The sequence below is a fragment of the Heptranchias perlo genome, chromosome 31 (assembly GCF_035084215.1).
Source record: "Heptranchias perlo isolate sHepPer1 chromosome 31, sHepPer1.hap1, whole genome shotgun sequence".
Taxonomy (NCBI): domain Eukaryota; kingdom Metazoa; phylum Chordata; class Chondrichthyes; order Hexanchiformes; family Hexanchidae; genus Heptranchias; species Heptranchias perlo.
This window is the reverse complement of record NC_090355.1, coordinates 32929492-32954363: the sequence shown is the minus strand read 5'-3', so window position 1 is coordinate 32954363 and position 24872 is coordinate 32929492. Positions and strand designations below refer to the sequence as shown.

At 41.7% G+C, this 24872-nt stretch overlaps 1 protein-coding gene across 2 annotated transcripts in view; it reads right to left on the bottom strand.

The window, feature by feature from the left end:
- eeig1b (estrogen-induced osteoclastogenesis regulator 1b) overlaps positions 1 to 24872 on the bottom strand; it is a 122428-nt gene that overhangs the window by 34649 nt on the left and 62907 nt on the right. For both annotated transcript variants that reach the window (XM_067969904.1, XM_067969905.1), the window contains exons 2-3: positions 2976 to 3096; positions 1816 to 1845 (exon numbers count right to left, since the gene is read on the bottom strand). In XM_067969904.1, the coding sequence (XP_067826005.1) occupies positions 1816 to 1845; positions 2976 to 3096 (151 nt within the window). The remainder of the gene's footprint in view (positions 1 to 1815; positions 1846 to 2975; positions 3097 to 24872) is intronic.

The following is a 24872-nucleotide window of genomic DNA, read 5'->3' as shown; positions in this document are numbered from 1 at the left end:
GCCCAGGTACACGATTCCTCGTTTAATTTCTAACTTTAATACACATTCAAATTTAATCGACCTTCCAGACTTTGCCAACTTTGAGCCAAGGTATCGGATGCAGCGCATTTCCTAATGTAAAACTGTAAAACTCACAGAATCAGTTAGAGACATGAAGTGTTCCGGACCAACCGACCCTGAAAGCCAGAGCAGGAAGAACAGCAGCAAACAGGATTTTGTGTGTGTTTTTTTTAAAAAGTGGGGGAAGAGTGCATTCGAGAAGAGAAAAAAAAAATCTAGCAAGTCCATTAAAATCGCGGGTTAAATGAAACAGCCCAGACTGAACACTGAACATTGAAAGACAGAACCCCTCTTAAAATACCAGACTGATTTTAAAATGCTTGCTCAGCATGGAAATGGTGTAAAATATTATGTACTATAGGAACCCTTCTCTCCCTTAGCCACAGTGCAGAATGCTATTATGCAGCCCCTGTTATTTAAATTAACTGAACTGTTCGCACACCAACACAGACAGCACTGTCATATTATTTTTCAAGAACAATTAGGAACATGTCAGCAATTACTGCCTTGGAAGAGATTGGTCTCCAGGTGAGTATTCACTATTTGTAGCAACACAATCCTTCAAAATAGTCCAATGACAAATTTGATGCATATCCAATAACCAATTGAGGTCACACTGGAAGCAAAAATACGTGTTCACATCGACTGCTATCTTGCAGCTTCACCATAGCAACGGCAACTGGCAACATATTGTTGACTGTTGGAAAAATTATGTCACTGTTAAAGACTGCATTGATGAGAGAACCGTTCAATTTATTCCTTTCAGGGACAATGGAAAATGTTAAAATATTACTGTAAAATGTTATTTTAATTAGTTCACCAATATATCTGTATGCTTTTGTAAAGAGGTATAAAACGTATTGCAGTAAGCAGGGCAAAGGAGCAAAGTGCTAGCAGCTCCAATTCCTGGCACAAATAGAGTGACAGCATGCATGTTCAATTTTCCCCAATCTACTGCATTTCTCAATCTCACCAAGTTATTATGGTGAGGAAACAAAAAAAGTTGCATTCATATAGAACTGTGTCATATTTCTCAAAAATATCTCAAAGTGCTTCAAATACAATTACTGTGAACGCACATACGCAAGTAAACATGGCATTTTGCACATAGTTAGATCCCACAAACAGGAAGGGGATGAATGACCAAATAATCTGAGGTTTTTTTTTTAAAAAGCAGTCTTGGGTAAGTGAGGAATGTAACAGGAGAACTCCCAAGCTATTCTTCGGCATCTTTAATGTCCACCTGAACCAGTGGAACATGCAGATGAGCTTTGGTTTAACATCTTGTCCAAAGGACATTGCCTACGCAAGTGCAATATTCACTCATTACTGCACTGCAGTATCAGTTGAGATTATATGCTCAAGTTCTGGAGGGGGGTCTTGAACCCACAAACTTCTGACCAGAAGCAAAAATGCTACCACCTGAATCAAAGGTTCCTGTTTACTCACTTTGGTTAGAGCTGCATTCTTCAGTCAGGAAGAAGCATTTCTCCCCACCCCACCCGCCTTCATTTCATTTTCAGTGGAGTTGGAAAAGGAGGAAATTGGGGTTGAAAACACAGTTAACAAAAATGGTGAGGAGTAGTCTCGATGCCCAACGCAAAGTGGTTTCCTGTCAAATGCCTATTGTATTACTCACTGATTTGAGTCACATATAATGCAAACATCCTGACCGTGTGAGCCCCGCAGCTTTACCACACACCCTCAAGTCTATAGCTTACATGTCACTATCTGCACAAAAATATGTAATCTTACCTTAGAGAACGTCTTTCCGCCTTTCAGTTCCTGCAACAAAACAGGAAGGAGCGACAATTAATCTTTACAAACTCTATTCTTAGCATTTCGTACGGCTCTCAGGATGGACACATGAAGATTTACTCTAGTGCACGGTCATGTGTTTGAATGGGCTCCAGAAATGCCTTTCTTACTGAAGGTTAGTTTTACATGAAGTATTTCAAACAGGGAAAAGTTAGTTTATATTTCCAAACAAATTCAACAATGTTCCTACCTGAAAGGCTTTGACTGGAAGAGAAGGACTGTCATGACTATTAAATATTATATGGATTACAGAAATGATTAAAATATATGAACAGTCATGAATATAAGTATGTTTTAAAGATTGCAAGTGTTTTAAAGGGAATAGAAAAAGTTGGTTAAAAATTTGGATGAATCATGAAAATCTCACATGAATTCACACAAAATCTACCAATTGACATCTCAGCTCCAAAATGTCCATGGGGATGCGCAGGACAATTTACTTATAAAGAGAATGCAGCAACACAGGCAGTTTTTTTGAGCAGGGCATTAAAAAAAATTCCTACAGAAAATTCTTTATGTTTCACCTGGAATTCGCAATAGGGAAAGAGTTTGGGGGAGGTGAAGAAGTGGAACAAGCTGTGTATTTAAAAATTATTAAACACAACAGGTAATAACTGGGTGAAACAACAGGTTAGAATACCACCCTTACAGCTATGGGATCTTAAATCCATCCCAGACACTTAAGACAAAGTCTCTTTTCTCTGATGAACATAATGTGGAATCAAGTTTCTCACAAACGCAAGGCACAGCACAAAACTGTCCATATTTCAAGATCAATTGATCAATTCTCCAGGAGCACACAGGATGGTCAAGGCACTAAGCATTCTTCTGAAGTTTAAGATTAAGCTGCATCTGGGCAGAGTTTTTCCTCTATAAGAAACTGATAAAGAAACAAAGAGAAAGAAAAGCTGCTCAGATAAAGGAAGCTTTGCCCTACATATCTCATCTCAGGTCAACTGAATTCACCAGTGTTGAACATGAGGCAATGGCGCATTTCACAAAACAAACATGCATAACATTTACCAAAAAGTAAAAACATGTTTCATCACACAGTACAAAGAATTATTCTGAGAAGTTCGGAGTTCCAAGGTACCTACCTTCCGTACAGATACTCTGCAGATACAGGGATCCAGTACACCAGTTGCTGGATTTGCACTCATCTTGCAGATGAAACTGAATTTCTTCTTCCAACGAACACAATTCTCCTGAACTTCCTCTCTACGAAAAGATGAGGAATTTGTTTTTTTTTTACTGCTTGCATCGCATTTTCAAGTCAATATGGTTTTTAAAATCAAGCATAATTTAAAATTGAAATGCTCCCTCTGGTTTTTTCTGGATATAAATCATCTGCCCCATTCTCTCCTTACCGATTCTTCTCCACAACCACCATCACACACTTCCTCCAGCCAAGGCGGTGAGTGTAAGTGGCCAGCCCCAAAGTCCTCACACCACCAATGCTCTCAGCTAGTCAGGAGGCACACAAGACCAGTATGCTGGGACACTCTTCATTTGTTTCTTCTTTTCAACCACCTCTTCCCCCCCCCCCCCCCCTTCCCCAGTGTGAAGTTTGTTGACTTTACTTTGCAGCTCGCCAGAGTGCGGCTAAGTAGCAATGGAGGAGGGGGGAGATTATAACTGAGGTCATGCCTTTGTGTTTGGACAGTTCAGGGATGAATTTCAGAACTGGACAATTTCTGATTAGCATTACCCATTCACAAAGGAAAGTACTAACTACCAGCTTAATTTTGTCAAACTTCTCACACTGTTGTCAATTAATGATTTTCTTCAGACACTATTATATTGTCAGGACCAGGAGATCATTTTATAACAAGTAGCAACACAATTTTGGCACTAAAATTAGGATCACGAGCTTTGAGGCACAAAGGTTTAACTCATTTTGCTTTCTGCAAATATATTTTCTTCTCCCCGACATGCAGTGTTTTTTCTTCCTTCCAATGTCTTGCATCATCCTCTTCAAGCAGGACCATTTCTGCACCATGTCCCACAATAATTAAATTACAATTTCCTTTATGTTTATAGATGTACAAGACTCAATACTGACTTTAGAAAATAGAAAATGGAGCCGAAGCACAGATTGGTACCATCAGTCGGCTGTGGATGGTTTCAATTGGAAACAGAAAGGTGATCAAACTCTGATTTAAATACAAAAGTTCAAAAAAGAAAAAAAAAATTCTAGTTTCCCTGTAACAAACATTCAGCCTGGTTTCTGTTCTCAAACTCAAATACCAGACTGATCGAATCAGCAAAGATTTGGAAATTAGTAAATACCCTTCAGCTTACTTGAATTCCAGACCAGATTCTGACAAAAGACTTCATCAGGTTTATAAAAACAGCTGTAAGAATACTTCTGCTGCTGAAATTAGTCACAGTTATAATTCACAGTCCAGTTTTTATAGAACACTCAATTTTTTTTAGAAGTCGGTGTGTGGATTATTTCCCCTGGTTTTATGAGGAAGGTCAGACTAGTAGGCAAGTAAATTAAATAGGTGCTAGGAGAGGAAGCATCCACCCCTACCAACAATTTACAGCTTGGATAAGTGCTGAGCTATCTTCCTGAATATTAGAAAACAGATGGAGTATTCGACAGACTCAAGGTCGAGGATCTACAGGAGTGCGAGTCTGAAGCAGTTGGACTTTTGGGGCAAATTTAAATAACGTAGCGCCTATTCTTTTGTCACTGCTATTTCCATAACTTATTGTGGATCTCTAACTGCTTAAAGTCAATATGGCAGTATTAAGAATGGGCTCAAAATGTTCAGCATCAGATCCAGGACCAGTACATCGACAAAATAATTTTCTCCATACTGGATGAAAACAATATAAATATGAAAGAACCCTTTCAATGAAAATCATAAAAGCACTGGATTACTTTCTCAACTGTGAGGTCTCTCACAACTTCTACACAGGGCGAATGCCTACTTACCACTATTTACCAAAAACTAGCCTCCACCCACCATGTTACATTTTTAAAAAAAATTTCAGAAGGTACTAATGAATTTTGTTAAATTACTGTAGTTTCAGAATTTTTGTCTTTAGGAGTTATCAGTAGATATCCCAGTGTGCAGGCACTGCAGTTAAATGCTACCAGATGAGTGTATTACTAGTAGATTTATTCATGCAGCCAGGATGAATCCAACTTCCAGAACAGCAGACTGGCAGGCTTTGATTAGCTGAGAAGTAATTACAGCAAAGGCCGAGCACAATAATTAATTATCGAACAACTAAGTAATAAACAGATTTTTGAAATTGCTTAGATCATTCATAACTAAAGGAGGTTAAAAAAAGCAACAAGATAGTTCTTTCAAGAATAATTCAACTCTAACTAACAGGTTGAAAAGGGAAAGAGTGACCTGATAACCAGAGCTCTCTCCTAGTCCTTATTGACACTGGTGGTCATAAATGCTTTTCAACAAGGGCTCCACTTGCAGGTCTGAAGATGCTGTTAGGCAATAACTCCCACACCCAAAAAGGCTTTTATGAATACCCAAAAAAGCTGATAGGGAGTGGAAAGGGACTTGTCCAGTGCAGCCAGCTTCAGTTCAGTGGTCAGGTGCACTGATTATGAAGATGATGAATGTTGGCTGAATGCTCAGTCTCTGTCTGAGTTACAGATTGTTGGGAGACCTCAAACACATCACATCATGGGTACTAAATTATATTGGCAAAAAGGCCTGGGACCCACTACAGGGATATGAATGCGTTTTGAAGTACAGAGTATTTGCGAGAGTAGGAAATACATTGTATTAGAGACTGCAGGTGCCTGCTTGTGATTCCACTGGGTCAATCATCTTAAATGATTGCATAATAGCTCCAAATTTTCCATATAGCTACATAGGGAATGTAAACAAAAAAACTGCCTAAGGAATTTACATAGCAAATTATGCTCTTAGGAACATAGGAACAGGAGTAGGCCATTCAGCCCCTCATGCCTGCTCCGCCATTTGATAAGATCATGGCTGATCTGTGATCTAACTCCATATACCTGCCTTTGGCCCATATCCCTTAATACCTATGGTTGCCAAAAAGCTATCTATCTCAGATTTAAATTTAGCAATTGAGCTAGTATCAATTGCCGTTTGCGGAAGAGAGTTCCAAACTTCTACCACCCTTTGTGTGTAGAAATGTTTTCTAATCTAGCTCCTGAAAGGTCTGGCTCTAATTTTTAGACTGTGCCCCCTACTCCTAGAATCCCCAACCAGCGGAAATAGTTTCTCTCTATTCACCCTATCCGTTCCCCTTAATATCTTCTAAACTTCGATCAGATCACCCCGTAACCTTCTAAACTCAAGAGAAAGAACCCCAATCTGTGTACTTCGAAAGAGGGGCTTTCCCAAAGGAATTAAAATGTCATGTCAGTCCTACTAAAGACTTGGAAAATACCCACAACAGAGCAAGTTTCTTCTCTCATGACAGTAGCCTTGGTACCGGGCAGCACAATCCAAGACAGCAGTGGCTAAGGCCATTAAAGGCGAGTTACAGCAGAGGATAGGTTGCAATCTTGGAGTCTTCCTATGTCAAGTCAAGAATTAATAGGATGAAGGAAAAGAGTCAAAATATATCAGACAATATAGTAGTCACATAGGGCACAGGGTGGCACAGTACAAGACTGGTCCTTCAGCTATAGCACCCGAGTTTGAGTCCGACTTAGTCTGATGAGATTAAATACTCCTCTAACAGAGGAGTATTTAACAGACAGAGAGCGAGATCTTGTAATTCAACACCAGCTGGCAATCTCATGAAGATAGGCTAGTAAAATGGGTAGTCCCTTCAGCCCAACCTCAGAACATTGCTAGGGCAGGATACAAAGTCTTATTCAGTTTCCAAATTGTGCTATACCTCAGTTGTAAACAATTTTACAACACCAAGTTATAGTCCAGCAATTTTATTTTAAATTCACAAGCTTTCGGAGATTTTCTCCTTCCTCAGGTAAATGTTCAGGATCTCCTTGAAGCCTACGCATTTATACATATTGAATAATACATGGTGTTTACAGACTGCCCCTGCAACTGCCCGTTGCCAAGGCAATCACCGTGTTCAGACAGAGAGGTGTCATCTGCAGAACCCCCGAATACACATTCAACAAAAAAACAAACAGGGAAAAAAAACAGAGAAAAAAAAACACAGAGAGAGGCAGAAACATCCGGAAGGCAGAGAGAGCCAGCAAATGACCCATTATATTAAAAACAGATAACATTTGTTCGCTGGTGGGGTAACGTGTAGCGTGACATGAACCCAAGATCCCGGTTGAGGCCGTCCTCATGGGTGCGGAACTTGGCTATCAATTTCTGCTCGACGATTTTGCGTTGTCGTGTGTCTCGAAGGCCGCCTTGGAGTACGCTTACCCGAAGGTCGGTGGATGAATGTCCATGACTGCTGAAGTGTTCCCCGACTTGAGGAAGGAGAAAATCTCCGAAAGCTTGTGAATTTAAAATAAAATTGCTGGACTATAACTTGGTGTTGTAAAATTGTTTACAATTGTCAACCCCAGTCCATCACCGGCATCTCCACATCATGACTACCATCGACACCACAAACTGCCGGCTCACAGTGGAAAGGATATCCAAGAAGATCGCGCATTTAGACACAGACATCAAGTTTTTACAGAGCTGCAAGAAAGCAGACAAGATCCCGAAAGGACTCCAGATCACGAACCCACTCAAGTCCACATACAACTCGGATTACGCTGAGAGACTCTGCCGCCGTACCTCTCGCACACTCCGCAACCATCTCATACACCAACTCTACAGCAGACGCCACAACCTCGAAACCAAGATAGAGTCCATACTCTCAACCTGTACTCAGGACACAGCAGACCAGCTACGTTATACCGCCAAACAGACGAGGCAACGGAACTACGCTGCCTACATGAAAACCAAGAGCAGGAAGCTTGAGAAACTCGGCATCACCACCAGCAACGACCAAGCTTCCCCTGGTACCACGGTTGCAACCACAGGGAAGTCTATTGTCAATTTATCCGACCACACCCTTCAACCAGACGAAATCGAAGTTCTCAGCCGAGGGCTCAATTTCTGCCCCACTACCAAAATGGACCCCACTAGTCTCGCGGCGGACACAGAGGAATTCATCAGGAGAATGAGGCTCCGGGAATTCTACCACAAACCCCAAGATTTCAGCAGCGAACCCAATGAGACAATCGACGATCCGGAACAGCAGACAGAGGGATCCGCGGTACAGCAACCGAAGAGGAAAGAGTCAAACTGGACTCCTCCGGAGGGTCGCTGCCCTCAGCTGGACATGTATGCTCAAGCTGTCAGGAAATGCGTCAATGCCAGATTCATCAGCCGCACTCAGAAGACAGTCCAGAATGTCACCCGAGCACAACGCAACGCCATCAACGCTCTCAAGACCAACCGCAACATAGTCATCAAACCAGCGGACAAAGGAGGAGCCATAGTCATACAGAACAGAACAGACTATTGCAAAGAAGCATACCGACAACTGGACAACCAGGAACACTACAGACGGTTACCCGCAGATCCGACCAAAGAACACACCCACCAGCTCAACAAACTGATCAAGACCTTCGATCCAGACCTTCAAAGCATCCTACGCATTCTCATCCCACGTAATCCCCGCGTGGGAGACTTCTACTGCCTCCCAAAGATACACAAAGCCAACACACCCGGACGTCCCATCGTATCAGGCAACGGAACCCTGTGTGAGAACCTCTCTGGATACATCGAGGGCATCCTGAAACCCATCGTACAGGGAACCCCCAGCTTCTGTCGCGACACTACAGACTTCCTACAAAAACTCAGTACCCACGGACCAGTTGAACCAGGAACACTTCTCACCACGATGGACGTCTCGGCACTATACACCAGTATCCCCCACGATGACGGCATCGCTGCGACAGCATCAATACTCAACACCAACAACAGCCAATCTCCGGAAGCCATCCTACAACTCATCCGCTTCATCCTGGATCACAATGTCTTCACCTTCGATAACCAGTTCTTTACCCAAACACACGGAACAGCCATGGGGACCAAATTCGCACCCCAATACGCCAACATTTTCATGCACAAGTTCGAGCAGGACTTCTTCACTGCACAAGACCTCCAACCAACACTATACACCAGATACATCGACGACATTTTCTTTCTATGGACCCACGGCAAGGAATCACTAAAGAGACTACACGATAACATCAACAAGTTCCATCCCACCATCAAGCTCACCATGGACTACTCCTCAGAATCAGTTTCTTTCTTGGACACACGAATCTCCATCAAAGACGGGCACCTCAGCACCTCACTCTACCGCAAGCCCACGGACAACCTCACGATGCTCCACTTTTCCAGCTTCCACCCTAACCACGTCAAAGAGGCCATCCCCTATGGACAGGCCCTGCGAATACACAGGGTCTGCTCAGACGAGGAGGAACGCGATGGACACCTACAGACGCTGAAAGACGCCCTAGTAAGAACGGGATATGACGCTCGACTCATCGATCGACAGTTCCGACGGGCCACAGCAAAAAATCGCATAGACCTCCTCAGGAGACTAACACGGGACGCAACCAACAGAGTACCCTTTGTCGTCCAGTACTTCCCCGGAGCGGAGAAACTACGCCATGTTCTCCGCAGCCTTCAACATGTCATCAATGAGGACAAACACCTCGCTATGGCCATCCCCACACCTCCACTACTCGCCTTTAAACAGCCACCCAACCTCAAACAGACCATCGTTCGCAGCAAACTACCCAGCTTTCAAGAGAACAGCGTCCACGACGCCACACAACCCTGCCACGGTAACCTCTGCAAGACATGCCAGATCATCGACACAGATACCACCATCACACGAGATGACACCACCCACCAGGTGCATGGTTCATACTCCTGTGACTCGGCCAACGTTGTCTACCTCATACGTTGCAGGAAAGGATGCCCCAGAGCATGGTACATTGGCGAGACCATGCAGACGCTGCGACAACGGATGAACGGACACCGCGCAACAATCGCCAAACAGGAGGGTTCCCTCCCAGTCGGGGAACACTTCAGCAGTCATGGACATTCATCCACCGACCTTCGGGTAAGCGTACTCCAAGGCGGCCTTCGAGACACACGACAACGCAAAATCGTCGAGCAGAAATTGATAGCCAAGTTCCGCACCCATGAGGACGGCCTCAACCGGGATCTTGGGTTCATGTCACGCTACACGTTACCCCACCAGCGAACAAATGTTATCTGTTTTTAATATAATGGGTCATTTGCTGGCTCTCTCTGCCTTCCGGATGTTTCTGCCTCTCTCTGTGTTTTTTTTTCTCTGTTTTTTTTCCCTGTTTGTTTTTTTGTTGAATGTGTATTCGGGGGTTCTGCAGATGACACCTCTCTGTCTGAACACGGTGATTGCCTTGGCAACGGGCAGTTGCAGGGGCAGTCTGTAAACACCATGTATTATTCAATATGTATAAATGCGTAGGCTTCAAGGAGATCCTGAACATTTACCTGAGGAAGGAGAAAATCTCCGAAAGCTTGTGAATTTAAAATAAAATTGCTGGACTATAACTTGGTGTTGTAAAATTGTTTACAATTGTCAACCCCAGTCCATCACCGGCATCTCCACATCATGAATACCTCAGTTGGCAATGCTCAATGCTGAATTGGAATGCAAACAATGAAAACCATTCTGCTTCACAGCATCAACACCTCTCTCCTCAATTAGCACAAAGTTCACCTTCTGTTCTGAAAGAATAAAAGTATCCTGGTGCAATGACTCATGGGCCACAATCTTAACACAGCATAGTAACAGTGCACATCTCACAGCGTGACAGGGTTGCGGTAGGTGTTTCTCTGTCTTCACAGTAGTACACACACTTAGGATGAAAAAATGGGGCCTAAATTCCTTAGTGCCACAAACTTCGCACAATTCTGGTGGTGTGCTTCGACGGCATGCGGAACGGAGAGGCCAGAGGACCCAAGTAAATTCGTCCTCCAGCCTCAGAGTAAATCAGGCAAGATGCGGGCACCAATAAGGCACAATGACGCAGCTCGCCTGTTGGGGCCTTACGACATTTGCCCCATGCCAAGCCCAGAGGTACGTTTGGAGGGAGGGGGATCAGGAGGGGGCCGAGGGCTGGCCAGTAACGACCCACTGTCGGCCTGTTCCTTCAAACTCCACAAAATACAAAAAAAATTCCACGGTTTTGGTCCTTTTTTGAGTGGTCTCCAACGGCCCCTTTAAAGAACCATAAAACGGGCACAACGGTGTCAACTTTAGGCCAGAGTGTTTTGGCAGGAGTGGAGCAAAATAGACAATTTTCATTACTTGAAATAGAATAACTGAATGGAATTGATATAAAACAATTTTGTAACTAGTGACCCCAGACAGAAACCTGGTGACTGTGCACAGTTCAGTACTATCTCAGATTGCAAATAAAAAAAATGGTTTCACACCAGAATCTGTCATTTGTCCTGTGACTGCTCCACATGATGACTCAGTCTCATTATTAGACAGCATATACACTTATAACTGTCGCACTGGTCTGCTTCACATTGAGACTACAGTTGTAGAGGAAACACAGCCTTAAATCCTCTACAAAATGCAAAATTTATGCAATCAAATCTTTATTAATATTTTTTAAAAATTAGCAAATCTGCACTATGTTCCCAGCAGCCTCATGAATAGTTTGGCACTGCAAACAGATTGAGAAAAGTCAAATTTAACAGTTAGAACTAAAGTTCCATTTAGAAGATTTGATGTAATGCAGGGATATTTGAGATCCTCCCTAAATTCCCGTTTAGATTTGTGTGGCAAAGCCACTGGGAATCAAGAGAGATCAAAATATGCTTGGCTTCAAAATTCTGCTCAGCGAGTCAACATTTGCACTACATATGCCCTCCACGTCTGCCACGTCCACAATGTTTTGGGACGAACTCTTGCATCATTTGAACTCATACAGGTTTATGCTTGTTGTATATAAATTCGGATATAGATTCTGAGCAAATCCTCTAGTGTTTGCGTGCGTTCATTTCAAGTCAACACAAATTAGTTAACTTTAAGTATCAATCTTTAAATCTAAATTAGTTGTCAATTTGTTTGATTTTGAATACAAAGCAATTTGACAAGGCTTTCATCAGCATTAGGTGCTACAGATGAACAAATAGCATTCCTCAGTTACTTAGAGACACGTTGAGAACTAAATAAAGGATAGTTAACAAATCATTGGAGGCTGTGCAGTAACATACTGTATTAGTGCTGAGGTGGGAATGAAGTCCTCCTATAGTCAGCTAAACTAACTGTCCCGATGTTACAAACTGCACCAGTATCCCGGCAATGGAAAAATTCATTTCACTTTAAATCCCCAGTCCGTCAAAGGCCAGGAACTGACATTTTCCCTTATGTAATCAAAAATATGTGGAGCCTTAAGTCAAGGATACATCTGTGTGCAGTAGGTGTGCTAGAGCAAGGACACTAAGAATTAGAGAAATGTTACAAAGAGTCGTTCCCTTCCGCTCCACCTCCAAAACTAAATGTCATGCCAAAAATCTATGGAAAATGAGAGCACTTGCAGCACCTTTTAAAATGTTTCTGGTTAAGGGGGGTGGGGGTGGAGGAGGGTCTCAAAAGCTATAATAAATAGTTCTGGAAAGGGAGGCACTCAAAAACTTTTTAAAATACTCAAAATCTTACATCTGCATGCACTTCCTGGCAACTTTTCCCTATTACAAATTCCTTTATCCACATTTATAATGGAAACTGCCCATATAAACTGGTCACATTGTAATTACACCTCCTGCCTATGTCTCACTGTAGTTGCACCGTCCCACCTCCAACCTAACAAGTAATAGGTAATTTCCATTATACACATGGATTAAGGCATTTATAATGGAAATATAAAAAATATGAACCAAATGCATGACTTTAAAATGGGGATTGAATTACATCTTTGCAACTTGGTTCAATTATTCCCTGGCCTCTAACCTCACTTTACCCAAAGACAACACTTGGTCTTGACTCCTCGTGTGTAACAACGCTACAGTTTGACTAGTATATGTCCAGCTCCCTTTTCCCTACAGGAAAGCACAAAGACCAATTACACAAAGTGTTATCGTTCACCAGCTCTGGGATTAGAAACTCTGGCTTCATACACTTGGCTCTCCCCTCCAGACCGGTCCTTTACAAAAACACTCCTCGATAATTTTAAATATTTTCCTGTGTGCTAACACTAAATGTTTTCCTTCATTTTTAAAATATGTTTCAGTTTTGCAAAATAATAAACACTAGTCAGCTTCAAGACTGGTTGTTATTCAGATATTTTATACTAATGCTCAGACCATAAACAGCCCACTGCTCTCAAGTTATGACAGCCCCATCTTCCCTGACAGAACTGACCAAGCCTGGCATTTGTGAAGTGCAGCAGGGCAGGGTGAGGGGTGCTGTCCCTCCAAAGACCAATTTTACACAGTGTTTTCTTGTACACTAGAATCCCTGTGGTACCTGGAGTCCTAAATTTATTTTATTACTTGCTTCCTGCAAGAAGAATTTGAAACTAATGTACTGCAAGAGAATTAACTGGGGAAATTCTGAAATCCAAATACACCTCCTGTTGAAACTTACTTATGTGACACAAACATTTTTAATACTAACTGAGCACATGACTCCCAAACACCAGCTACTTCACTCAAGGTTATGAGCCCTTGAGCTATGCAGCATTCTTGCAGAGGTTAAAAAGTAGGAATGGAAAGCAGCCAAAATGTAATCAGTAGACAGACATATGAATGTCATTGCACGTTAAAAAGGTCAGATTTTCAAAAATTCTGCAGAAGCAAAATAGGTTGTGCTATTTTTAAAGGGGCTAGATCACCTTGGAAGACGAAAACACCACGGGGCTAGATTGTATTAACAATGTTAATCAGGGTAAACGTACCACGTTGGTCGATACAAACCAGAAACGTCTCCGTCTCTATCGCTAGCCTCTGCTGAGTTAGGTAATCTCAGCCCGGTTGGCAGCACACAGGCTACAACTGTTATGTTGTCCTTGGAGAGAGGAAACAAAACAGACCAACTTTTCATTCTCAATTGCTGTCCAATGATTCCCCCAACATCATCAACTGAGACCAGGGCCGTGCTCAATGGGGATAATAGCTCTCTCAAATAGCCTGCCCATTCTCGCCAATTAACCTATGAAGAATGGCCACTGGGGCAAGCTGCTAAAATGCCACTATTGCCACCCATGGAACCACCTGTCACCACCTTGAAAAGAAGTGGCAAAATCGGAGACAACAAAGTTTCAAAGATGGAGTCCAGATCACAAATGCTATGCAATCTTTAGTACTGAATAGTCAAACTGCAATAAATTTGAAAAGTTATACATAATCTAATACTCCACTTACTTTTCCTCTATGCTGTCAATTGGAGTTCCAGCAGAAAAGTAGCAAACAAGGCAACGTACAACAAAAATGGTGGTGTGAGTCTGCAACACTGATGGCAATATTAACAGTTAGCAGCGGGGACAGCATGAGTTTGTCTTCAGAGGGTGACATCTGAAGAGCTTCCCCCCGTGTACAGGCCAGCAAAGCAATTTTATTCCCACTGGTGTATGTAGTGTTTCTCAGCTAGGCATGGAGAAAGGTACTAGACCACACAGATGAAATATTAATAGAAATCAGTGACTTCAGAACAACTGTGCACGTGTAATTTACATGTGGATCTGGCGCTGTAGAAACAGTCCCCGTTACTCCCAACCCCCGATACAAAGCACCAGATGCTAGTACAGACCAGAATTAATCACTTAAAATCAGGGCACCGAAAACGAAAGGTCCAGTCCCCGTCACTCCTCACTCACCTAGAGAACAATTTACATTTATTTAGTGCTTTCCACATAACAAAACATCCAAGCTCAGCTGGAGGAGACGGGGGTGGGAGGGGGCGAGAAAACGAAGAGAACGGTGAGATGGTTTAGATGATATTGGATCCTTTGTGCAGCCTTTGCAATAAGATGGCAGAAGTAATTTATAAAATTGGAGAGCAAAGTATGTGCACAAAACTTTTTGCAGACCTGTACTTACATTACGAGAATATTTTGAAGATTGAAAAGGTTTATTTAGTACACAAGTTGTCAAATGGCTTGTATTCATTTGGTGCTGTGTTATCCCAAGCTGGATGAAGCATATTGAAGAACAAACGCATTTAAATAGTGTCTTTCACATCCTTAGGATGTGCTATTAAGTACTTTACAGCCAGTTTCTGAAGTGCAGTCACTGAAGTTATGCAGGCAAGATATAGAAAGAAACATACAGCCATGTGTGCCACCAGTTAGGATAATTAAATATCAAACCAGCGCTGGCCCTTTTGAGTATGGCAGCTGTTTTGTTACCTCCACATTCTGGGCCCATCTACATAATTTACCAGCCGTACAATAACTTTTTTATTTAAAAAAAATGTACAGAAAATCTAGCCTGGGAGTACTGTGCAAATAAAAATGTTTCATTGTCATACAAAAATGTGACAGCAGTCCCTCAGGGAATATTTGTGCAGGAAAAAAAGAGGAACCAAGAACATGGAGGTTTCCAAAGTAGGTTTAAACAAAATGTAGAAACTACACAGTGGAACATTTAAAGAAAAAAAATTAATAAAATGTAACATATGGAGCTCCCAATTGTTTCCTTCCAGCAAACACACATTTATACAAGGTCATAAAACATTACAGAATTACAAGCATCTAACACCAATTGATGTATTTTAGCACTAAAGTTTGAGACCAGTTATACAATAAAACAGAAAAAAAATCTGTGGAAGTTGGTCAAGGGTGACGAGAGACCTTAGCTTAATGTCATATGATTCTGTCACAGCAGCATCCTTTGTTTTTAATCATGTTCTGCATTCAAGTAGTTTTAAGAGTTTAAATGAAAGTGGAAAAAAGAGAAGCAAACTTAAGACTTGCTGTGGCATCACAGCACTATACGTAGAATCTACAGCACAGAAACAGGCCATTTGCCTAACTGGTTCATGAAGGTGTTTATACTCCACACAAATCTCCTCCCACTCTAATTACCTTTTCCCTCCCTGCCCCTGTATCCCACTATTTTCTTCTCCCTCATGTCTGCATCAAGCCTCCCCTTAAATGCATCAATGCTATCTGCTTCATCCACTCCATATGACCACAAGTTCCACATTCTCATAATTTTCTGTGTAAAGAAATTCCTCCTAAATTCTTTATTTGATCTGTTAATGGCTATCTTATATTTACATCCCTTTGTTCTGGACTCACCCACAAGTGAAAACAGTTTCTCCACATTTACCCTATCAAACTCCTTCATAATTCTAAAGACCTCTTATTAGGTCTATTGTAGTCTTCTCTCTCCCACAGAAAAGAGCACCAGCCTGCTCAGTCTTTCCTGATAATTGCATCCTCTCAATTCTGGTAACATCCTTGTAAATCTTTCCTGTACTTTCTCCAGTGCTTCAATATCCTTTTTTGTAGCATGGAGACCAGAATTGCACACAGTACTCCAAGTGCAGTCTAACCAAGGTTCTATATAAATTTAACATTAGCTCCCTGCATTTGTATTCTATTTCTCTAGAAATTAACCCCAGTACTGTTTGCAGTTGATGGCCTTATAACTTAACTTGTGTTGAACATCGGTGCATTCCTTGAATATAGGAGTGTCTTTTAGTGATCTAGATTGTTGACTGGTAGGGCACAAAAAGGGAACAAAAAGGAATAAGTGAAAAAGACACACAACTCAGAGCCACAAAGGAGGTACAGAAAAGATTCAAAAGCAGTCATCTTGAGATTACAAGATTTGGACCAATGACCCAGAAAGGGGCATCTCTGACCCCTAACGTTTCAGATACGAAAGAGATGGATGTGTTTTTAAAAAAATCTTCTCCAGTACTCTCTCCCTCATCATTTCTCTCCTGACAGCAATATCTTATACAGTACAGTTCCACTGGTGCTGGCAGTCCTCCAGTACCAAATCCAAGTGGTCGTTCTTCATGCTTGAGCTCAAATAGTGTCAGTGAGCTAATGACCATGAGAGTCACTGGAATGGAGTATAACCCTGTCCTCAACCAATATTTGTCCCTAACAGGTGATCAGTGGGTAGCAATCAGTAATGCATACCAATAGTCAAGGAACTCTCACAGCTACCCTGACTCACAGCACAGGCCAGACAATGAACCAAAGACGTTTTTGATATGTGAGATTCAGTGCTGCCCCGTGTGATGGAAATCGGCACTGAGCCTTTGGGCTAGATTTTTTACCCATTGACTATGAATGAGTGGATAACGCTGTTATTTTTTGGATGAGGAGGGGTTGGAAAAGAGGAGATGGAACCAGGGCCATCACAGAGATGGAATTTTCCCTGGCATGGTTTCAGCCATATATTCCTGTGGGTCAAACGATTAGCAGGTATGATTCAGAATCATACCAGGCAATATTCATTTTTCCAATGACAACTATATTAACAAAAGGACTTTGCCCTGCATGGATTTTGAAGCTTATGCTTACAAAAATACACTTTCCTTTGTTTCTAAATCAATATTAATCAAACGGATGGCTATTCACCAGTACTAATGGATGCACTATATGCATGGTATCACATTGTGATGCAAAGGTGATTTTTTTTTGGTCTTGGACCAATAATCTTTTCAGAATTGCAGAAGCAATTCTGCCACAGATGCAAAGTACAATAGTAGAGAATTTCTTTCAATGTCAGATAAAGTTGAAATTGTAGAAATGTAGTTTTGTTTTTAAACATATACTTAAGCAACAAAATGAACAATAATCTTTTACATAGGACATGGGACAGAAAACACAATCATACGCTACAAGATTTCAAAGCACAAATCAGTGGTTGAAGGTTAGGAGAACAATCAGAGTTTGCTTTTAACTTGGAACCACTGGTTAGGTACAGCTGACTAAGTGTTTTTAGTGTTCAGTGAGCACTAGACCTTTGGAAATAGCTACAGGTAAATCTCATTCCACTTTACATGAAGAGAGGAATGTTAGGTTATGTATTATTTTCAGAATGTGACCTCCTGTAAAACTGAGATTCCTCCTACAAGTACACAGCTGTTATTTCAGAAGATAATTACCCAAAATGCAGTTACAAATGCCAACCTTGTTCACATAGCTCCTGGCTTCGTGGCCTAAACAGACAATTTTGGAAAAATGATCCATGTAGGTTTTCAAATCACAGGCGGCAGCCAAGAACTTGAATCAGGATACACTCAAATACAGCTCAACAACAGTACATCACTTCCAACATCAGAGAGCAAGATCAAAATATATCACTGCTATGCCCAATCAAAGGAATAGCTACTAATAGTTGGACTGACAATATTACCTTATTTTCACAGCATTCTGATGTATAATACACAAATGAACACTCCTTGCTTTTTGTCCCTTATTTAGTTCCCCTCCCCCAAACCATCAAACTTTTTAATTCCATCTAAAAAATGGATGTGTCTAAACAGACACTTCCAAACTACTCCCGATACATTCCATCCACTCATCTGAAACCCAGATCAATTTAGAGTCCAGACAGGAAAACAACTGCGGAGGAAAAATGGCCATCACTGCTCGCAATGCGTTAACTCCCCACAGCTCCCGGGACTGGTATCTAGGGACTAAAGAAGCAGTGACAAAAAGTGAGCTTTTTAAAAAAAAGTGTTCCCCCTCCAATGGCCTGGTGAGTAGCTGAGCTACATAAATCAGGACGGTCCCAGGTTCAATCCCCGGTCCATGTCGAGTTAGCCTATCTCAACCAAGGCAGCATTAGAGGGAGTACAATTGGTGTCAGCACTCCTGGATTTAGAAAAGGGGAGATGGAATCAGCCAGGGTTTCCACTCCTGATTGCAATATGATGATTCCTGCTGAAAGTGCATGCGATGTCAAGATTGGGCTTAGATGCTCCCTGCAGTTGATATGCACCCTTCTAGGTTCACGCTTGAATAATGGCCATTTGGGCAGGGTTCTAGAGAGTGCTTGGTATCAATGAAACCATACTCCAATGAGGAGTCAATGTTCTCAGGAGAGATGGTTTGGGGACAAAGTTGGCAAGAAGTAAAGTAAGTGAAGCAGAGAAAAAAAATGCATGCAATGACAAGTACCATTGAAAAAATACTTAATTTTAGTTGCAATGCCTTCTGCAGTAGCCAAAGGAGGCAAGAAAAGCAGTGTTGAAGGAAGAGCTGGGTATAAATGCGCAGAAATGGCTTAAATAACAAGAGTGAGAGGAGCACAAGAAAGCAATGAGAAATCGAGTCTATAATTTACCATAAAATCTAGTGCGGGCATTTCCCTCCTCCATGTAGATTTTTTGTGGGATGGGTAAAGTGGGAATCAAATTTAAGAGGGATTTTGAAGCAGGTGAGTGGGAAGACAAGTGTCCCAATTACTACACACTGGATTTTACACTACTTTTTTTCTTTGACTCTGTCACTACTGGGCTAACTATTTGAAGGTGAGCAAAAATCAGCCTGGAACAATTCACTCATTTTCTCTTTCAATGGCAGGGCATTTGGTCACTCATCATGTGTTTCCAGAGAGGTCCAGCTATGATTGAAAACCCACTGTCTAGTGAATTGCAAGAGCAAACCCACATCTTACTACATTGGCACAGCACGGCAAAGTACATGTGACAAGACATAAAATGTGGAGAAAAGTTTTTGCGGAAGTTGGGTAATGGAAAGAGATTTTAAAAGCTGCACAGGTCACGTCTTTGAAAAGATTTCAGAAGTCGTCTGTGTGCTTGGAAGTAACCTTGCATAAAAAGTGCAAAATAACATATCAGCTACCAGTGCAGAAAAGTGAAAGGTAATCTGAAAACAGTCACTCCAGCTCTGGATACACAATCTCCAACTACTCTTTAAACAACAGCCCTTTGTATTAGCTTGAATAGTGCCATTTCAAAACTCCAGACACTAAACACAAATCTGAAGGAGACACAACGGATGTCTTACTGGGTCTTGAAAATTATGACAACTTTCTTTTATCATTTTATCATTACCATCCTTGGCTACATTATTTAAAAACAACTCTGCAACAAATCTTAGAAACAAAGGAAGGAATGCTGTAGAATTTTGAGCTGACTTTTTGAAATTGAACTGCTAACACCGCCTATTGTGTATTTGAAGTTTAGTCAACTCAAAGAAATAGAGGAGCTTCAAAGTAGCGTAGTACAAGTAAGGTTTCTGATGTCAAATGCGTTTGAATGCAAATCTCAGATTAGATTAGACTGGCCACAAAATCCTTTCATCTGGTAAAAGGATCAAAACTAAAAGGATCAAAACTAATTATACAGAATGTGGTCCCTGAATACATCAGTAGCTTCTGTTCAGACACAAGCAGACGGAGCAAGGGCCCAACTAAACTACAGCACCATGATCCAATAAGAGCTCAATGCACATCAGCTGTCTCAGGATCCAAAAAGGTTGCCTAGGGTCAAACTACTCCTCTTGAGCAGACTGCAACATCACTACCATCTGGTTCTTATCCAACTGTACACAAAAACACCTCAAAGTAGGCAAGGTACTACTTCAAATAAGCCAGGCTGGGTCCCAAGGCTTTAATGGATGGTAAGAAAGAAAGACTTGCATTTATATAGCGTGTTTCACGACCTCAGGGCGTCTGAAAGGATTTTGCAATGAACTACTTTTGAAGTGTATGTAATGCAGGAAATGCGGCAACCAATTTGTGCACAGCGAGGTCCCACAAACAGCAATGTGATAATGACCAGATAATCTATTTTGGGGATGATGGCTGGCGGAAAATATTGTCCAGGACACCAGGGAAAACTCCCTTGCTCTTCTTCAAAATAATGCCATGGGATCTTTTACATCCACCTGAGGGGACAAACGCGGCCTCGATTTAACGCCTCATCCGAAAGGGGAGATCTTAGTTTCTGAGAAAATTACATTGATTTGAATCAATTAAAAGCGAAGTTATATTTAAACCACCACAAACAAACCGGCCCTGTTCAAATAGATTCTGGCGGGAGGATCAGTAAGCAGGGGACAGAGATTTAAGATAATTGGCAAAAGAGGGGAGATGGAGACTTTTAAAAAAAATGCAGCGAGTTGTTATGATCTGGAATGCACTGCCTGAAAAGGGTGGTGGAAGCAGATTCAATATTAGGCCACAAATTGCTCACCTGAGGACACTGTATTGCAATGCCGCCCCCTCTGACTGCCAGAGAATCAATGGAATAAATTCACGAATGTGCATGTGCGCAGTAAAACCCCAAAATCGCGAACTTGCTTCCATTGGTTCATCAGCGGTTTGACAATTACGAAAAAAACTTTTAACTTCTGTAAGTTTCATTAAATTATTTCCTTGGCGTTTTATAAGATGTGTTAAATTTTTATTTGCACTAACAGTGTATGATTCTAAATGGTATAAGGACTTTTTGATTAAAATCTGAATTTCCTCCAAGAGTTTAAGTAGTTGCTGTGAATTCATTTAAAATGAAAACTGAACACCTCCATAATAGGAAAAAGTGTTGTATAAAAAGAACGGTGCAGAGTGAATCCTATTCAGTTATTTTTATATTTCAGTCTGAAGTGCCCAGTGTCAACTAAATAGGGCTCAAAGTCCACAAACATACTACACAAAATCTAAAATCATACAATGGGACGACAACTCTAGTTTTGAAACCATCTCTAGGAATCTTTACCATTAAGTATCTGCCCACTATCGTAGCTGAGGATCCACATGTTGGCACTTGTCAATGCTCCATCATCGAAAATCGGCCACAGTCTGTAACAGGCGTACAGTTAGCACACAGTCTAACTTTGGACCATGAAATTCTGGCTAATCAAAGCTTCCCACCAGTTAATCAGCATAACGTACCACGTTCAACGGTCAACTTTGTTTTAGGCCAATAAGCAAAAGTTCAAACAGCTAACAATCACGTGGAATGTGATTCCGTTATGTAAGCTCATTAAAAACAACTCCTTTTACATTTTCAAACACCGTATAACAGGAACAGGCTGTGGAAGAGTTTTAAAAGTGTCAACTATATCACATCACATTGCAGGAAAGGTTGACAACGGCATTTTTGACTGATTTGGAACCAGTTTGTGGTACATACAGAACACATCTCAAACCAAACCAGCGAATTTAAGAGGTCGTTTCCATGCTTTGACAGAACTGTCAGAAGGGCTTTTCTTAGCACCATTCATGGTGACAACAGGTTAAACTGCAACACCAAAATATATAGGAACTGAAAAGTTGATATACATTGGGCAGGTTTATAGTAATTGTAGTTGCACCTTCAAAGTACTTTTCATTTATAATTTGGTCCATTGTTATCAGAAGTGGATGAAAAGAATGGTCATATGGAATATGGAACAGTACAATCAGAAATGAGTGACTCATGAAAGGAAATGCACCAACGCCTCCCCTGCTATTAAGGCAAACACATGTCAAGCTTGGACACTTGGTAAGAAAACAGGAAGAGGTAGCAACAGCATGATATTTGCACCAAGCCTATTCCACATCCAATAGCATACACAAGGCATTAGGGCTGAGTGCCAAAGAAACTCTTTCCCCTCACCCCAAGTAGTACAAGGTCAAGTTATTGAACTGGAATATTCCAGTCTAAAAGGTCAATAACCCAGCTCCAAACAAGTTCCTCCTCATTTCCATACAGATTACCAGACCAACAATATAAAGAAAGATTGTGCATTTATATAACGCCTTTCACGACCTCAGGATGTCCCAAAGCACTTTACAGCCAATGAAGTACTGTTTGAAGTGTAGTCACTGTTGTAATGTAGGAAATGCGGCAGCCAAAATTGCACACAGCAAGGTCCACAAACAGCAATGTGATAATGACCAAATAATCTGTTTTTCAGTCATGTTCTTCAGGGATAAATGTTGGCCAGGACAATGAGGAGAACTTCCCTGCTCTTCTTTGAAATAGTGCCATGGGATCTTCTACGTCCACCTGAGAGGGCAGACGGGACCTCGGTTTAACGTCTCATCCGAAAGATGGCACTTCCGACAGTGCAGCACTCCCTCAGTAATGCACTGGAGTATAAATATAAAAACATTAGTTCAAACAAAACGAGTTTTTAAACTCATTTTGTTTTCTGTTTTAATTTCCCAATTCAGATATTAGTTACATTTTTTACTGTACATCATCTTTTATTCACATTACATTGTTTACACTAATGTACCACTAAAAGCTGGTGCCAGTCTGGTATCTGCAATAATCCACCACCAGACACATGGGAAATGTGGAGATCACAGAAGATTTCTTCAGATCAATTTTGTCAGTGCTGCCTGTTGATGATAGAAGATCACATAATTTCAACACCATCTTTCAGCTTCCCCTTTATTGCCAGTGACTTTATCCAGTACGTAGCTGAACCATGTTGACCAGGAAAGTCCCAGAATCGAACATGATCACTATACAGTGCTGATATCCACACACGCAATATTACGCAGGGACAGAATCAGACTTAGCGGTGATGCCCCTATAGTCAAGTAGAATGCCAGCACAGCTCCCACATGAATAATTGCCACATGGCTGAGATACCAAAGCGCAGCTGGTACGGTGATCAATTGGTACCTGTGGAATTGCACTGCAGTAAGGAATTGATAACTGCTGGAGTAAAGGGAGGGGAGGGAGAAAAGGTGTCAGTCAAACCCAAAAAAAGACAAGCTACACAGTGGTGCATTGAAGGCGGCCACTTGGCCCATCGCCTCAAGGCCTTTTCTGGTACGTTCAGCACTTCAGAAACAACGTACTGTTTTCTCTGTCGCTGAACAAAATGAACGTGCACGAGTCAACCTGCTAGCCATCAATGAACTTGTACAAATCCAATCTAGATAGTTGGATCGTTCATTTCACATAAAATCCTCCAGGATCTGTCATGGGCCTAAAAATCACATGTACTAACTAGCTGTAACAGACACCAATTAATCAGGAGCCCTGTGGTACTTTACACTTACAACTCAACAGTTCCCTACAGTGAATCAATTTCATGTTGCATTTACATGGCAAGAATCACTGGATGTATTTCACAAAGTACAAAATGCCCATCCTCTGGAATTTATCCTGTCGTCAACAATAATAACAACAACAACAACTTCTTGCATTTATATAGTGCCTTTAACGTTGTAAAACATCCCAATGTGCTTCTTGGAAGCGGAATCAGACAAAAATGGACACTGAGCCAAGGAGACACCAGGACAAGTAACCAAAAGCTTGGTCAAAGATGTAGCTTTTAAGGAGCATCTTAAATGAGGAGAGAGGTGGAGGGGTTTAGGGAGGGAATTCCAGAGCTTAGGGCCTAGTCGGCTGAAGGCACGGCTGCTAATGATGGGGCAATGGAAGTGGGGAATGCACAAGAGGCCAGAGTTGGAGGAATGCGGAGTTCTTGGAGGGTGGTAGGGCTGGACGAGGTTACAGAGATAGGAATGGGCGAGGCCACGGAGGGATTTGAACAGGAGGATGAGAATTTTAAATTCGAGGCGTTGATCAACCAGAAGCCAATGTAAGCAGGGGAGAGAGGTGAACGGGACTTGGTGAGTTAGGATATGGGCAGCAGTGTTTTGAATTAATTCAAGTTTAAGGAGAGCGGAAGATGTGAGGCCGGCCAGGAGAGCATCAGAAAAGTCAAGTCTGGAGGTAACAACATGGATGAGGGGTTCAGCAGCAGATGGGCTGAGGTAGAGGTAGAGATGGGCGATATTACGTAGGTGGAAGTAGAAGGTCTTTGTGACGGACAGGATATGGGGTCGGAAGTAGTCCTGATGTCAGGGGAAAGCCCATACAGGCCAGCAATGTTTAGCTATATGAGCATCAGAGCTCAGCCAGCACTTGGCTAGAACAAAATGGTGTGATGGAGCATGCACCTATGATGATAGCACCTAGTTTGGCATTGGTGGCATAGCACAGTAGGAAACCACCTTTTGAGATGACAGAAGCAGTGGTACTGCCAAAGATTCCCCCAACAAAGCAGTAGTGCAGTATGACAAACACAGCATCGG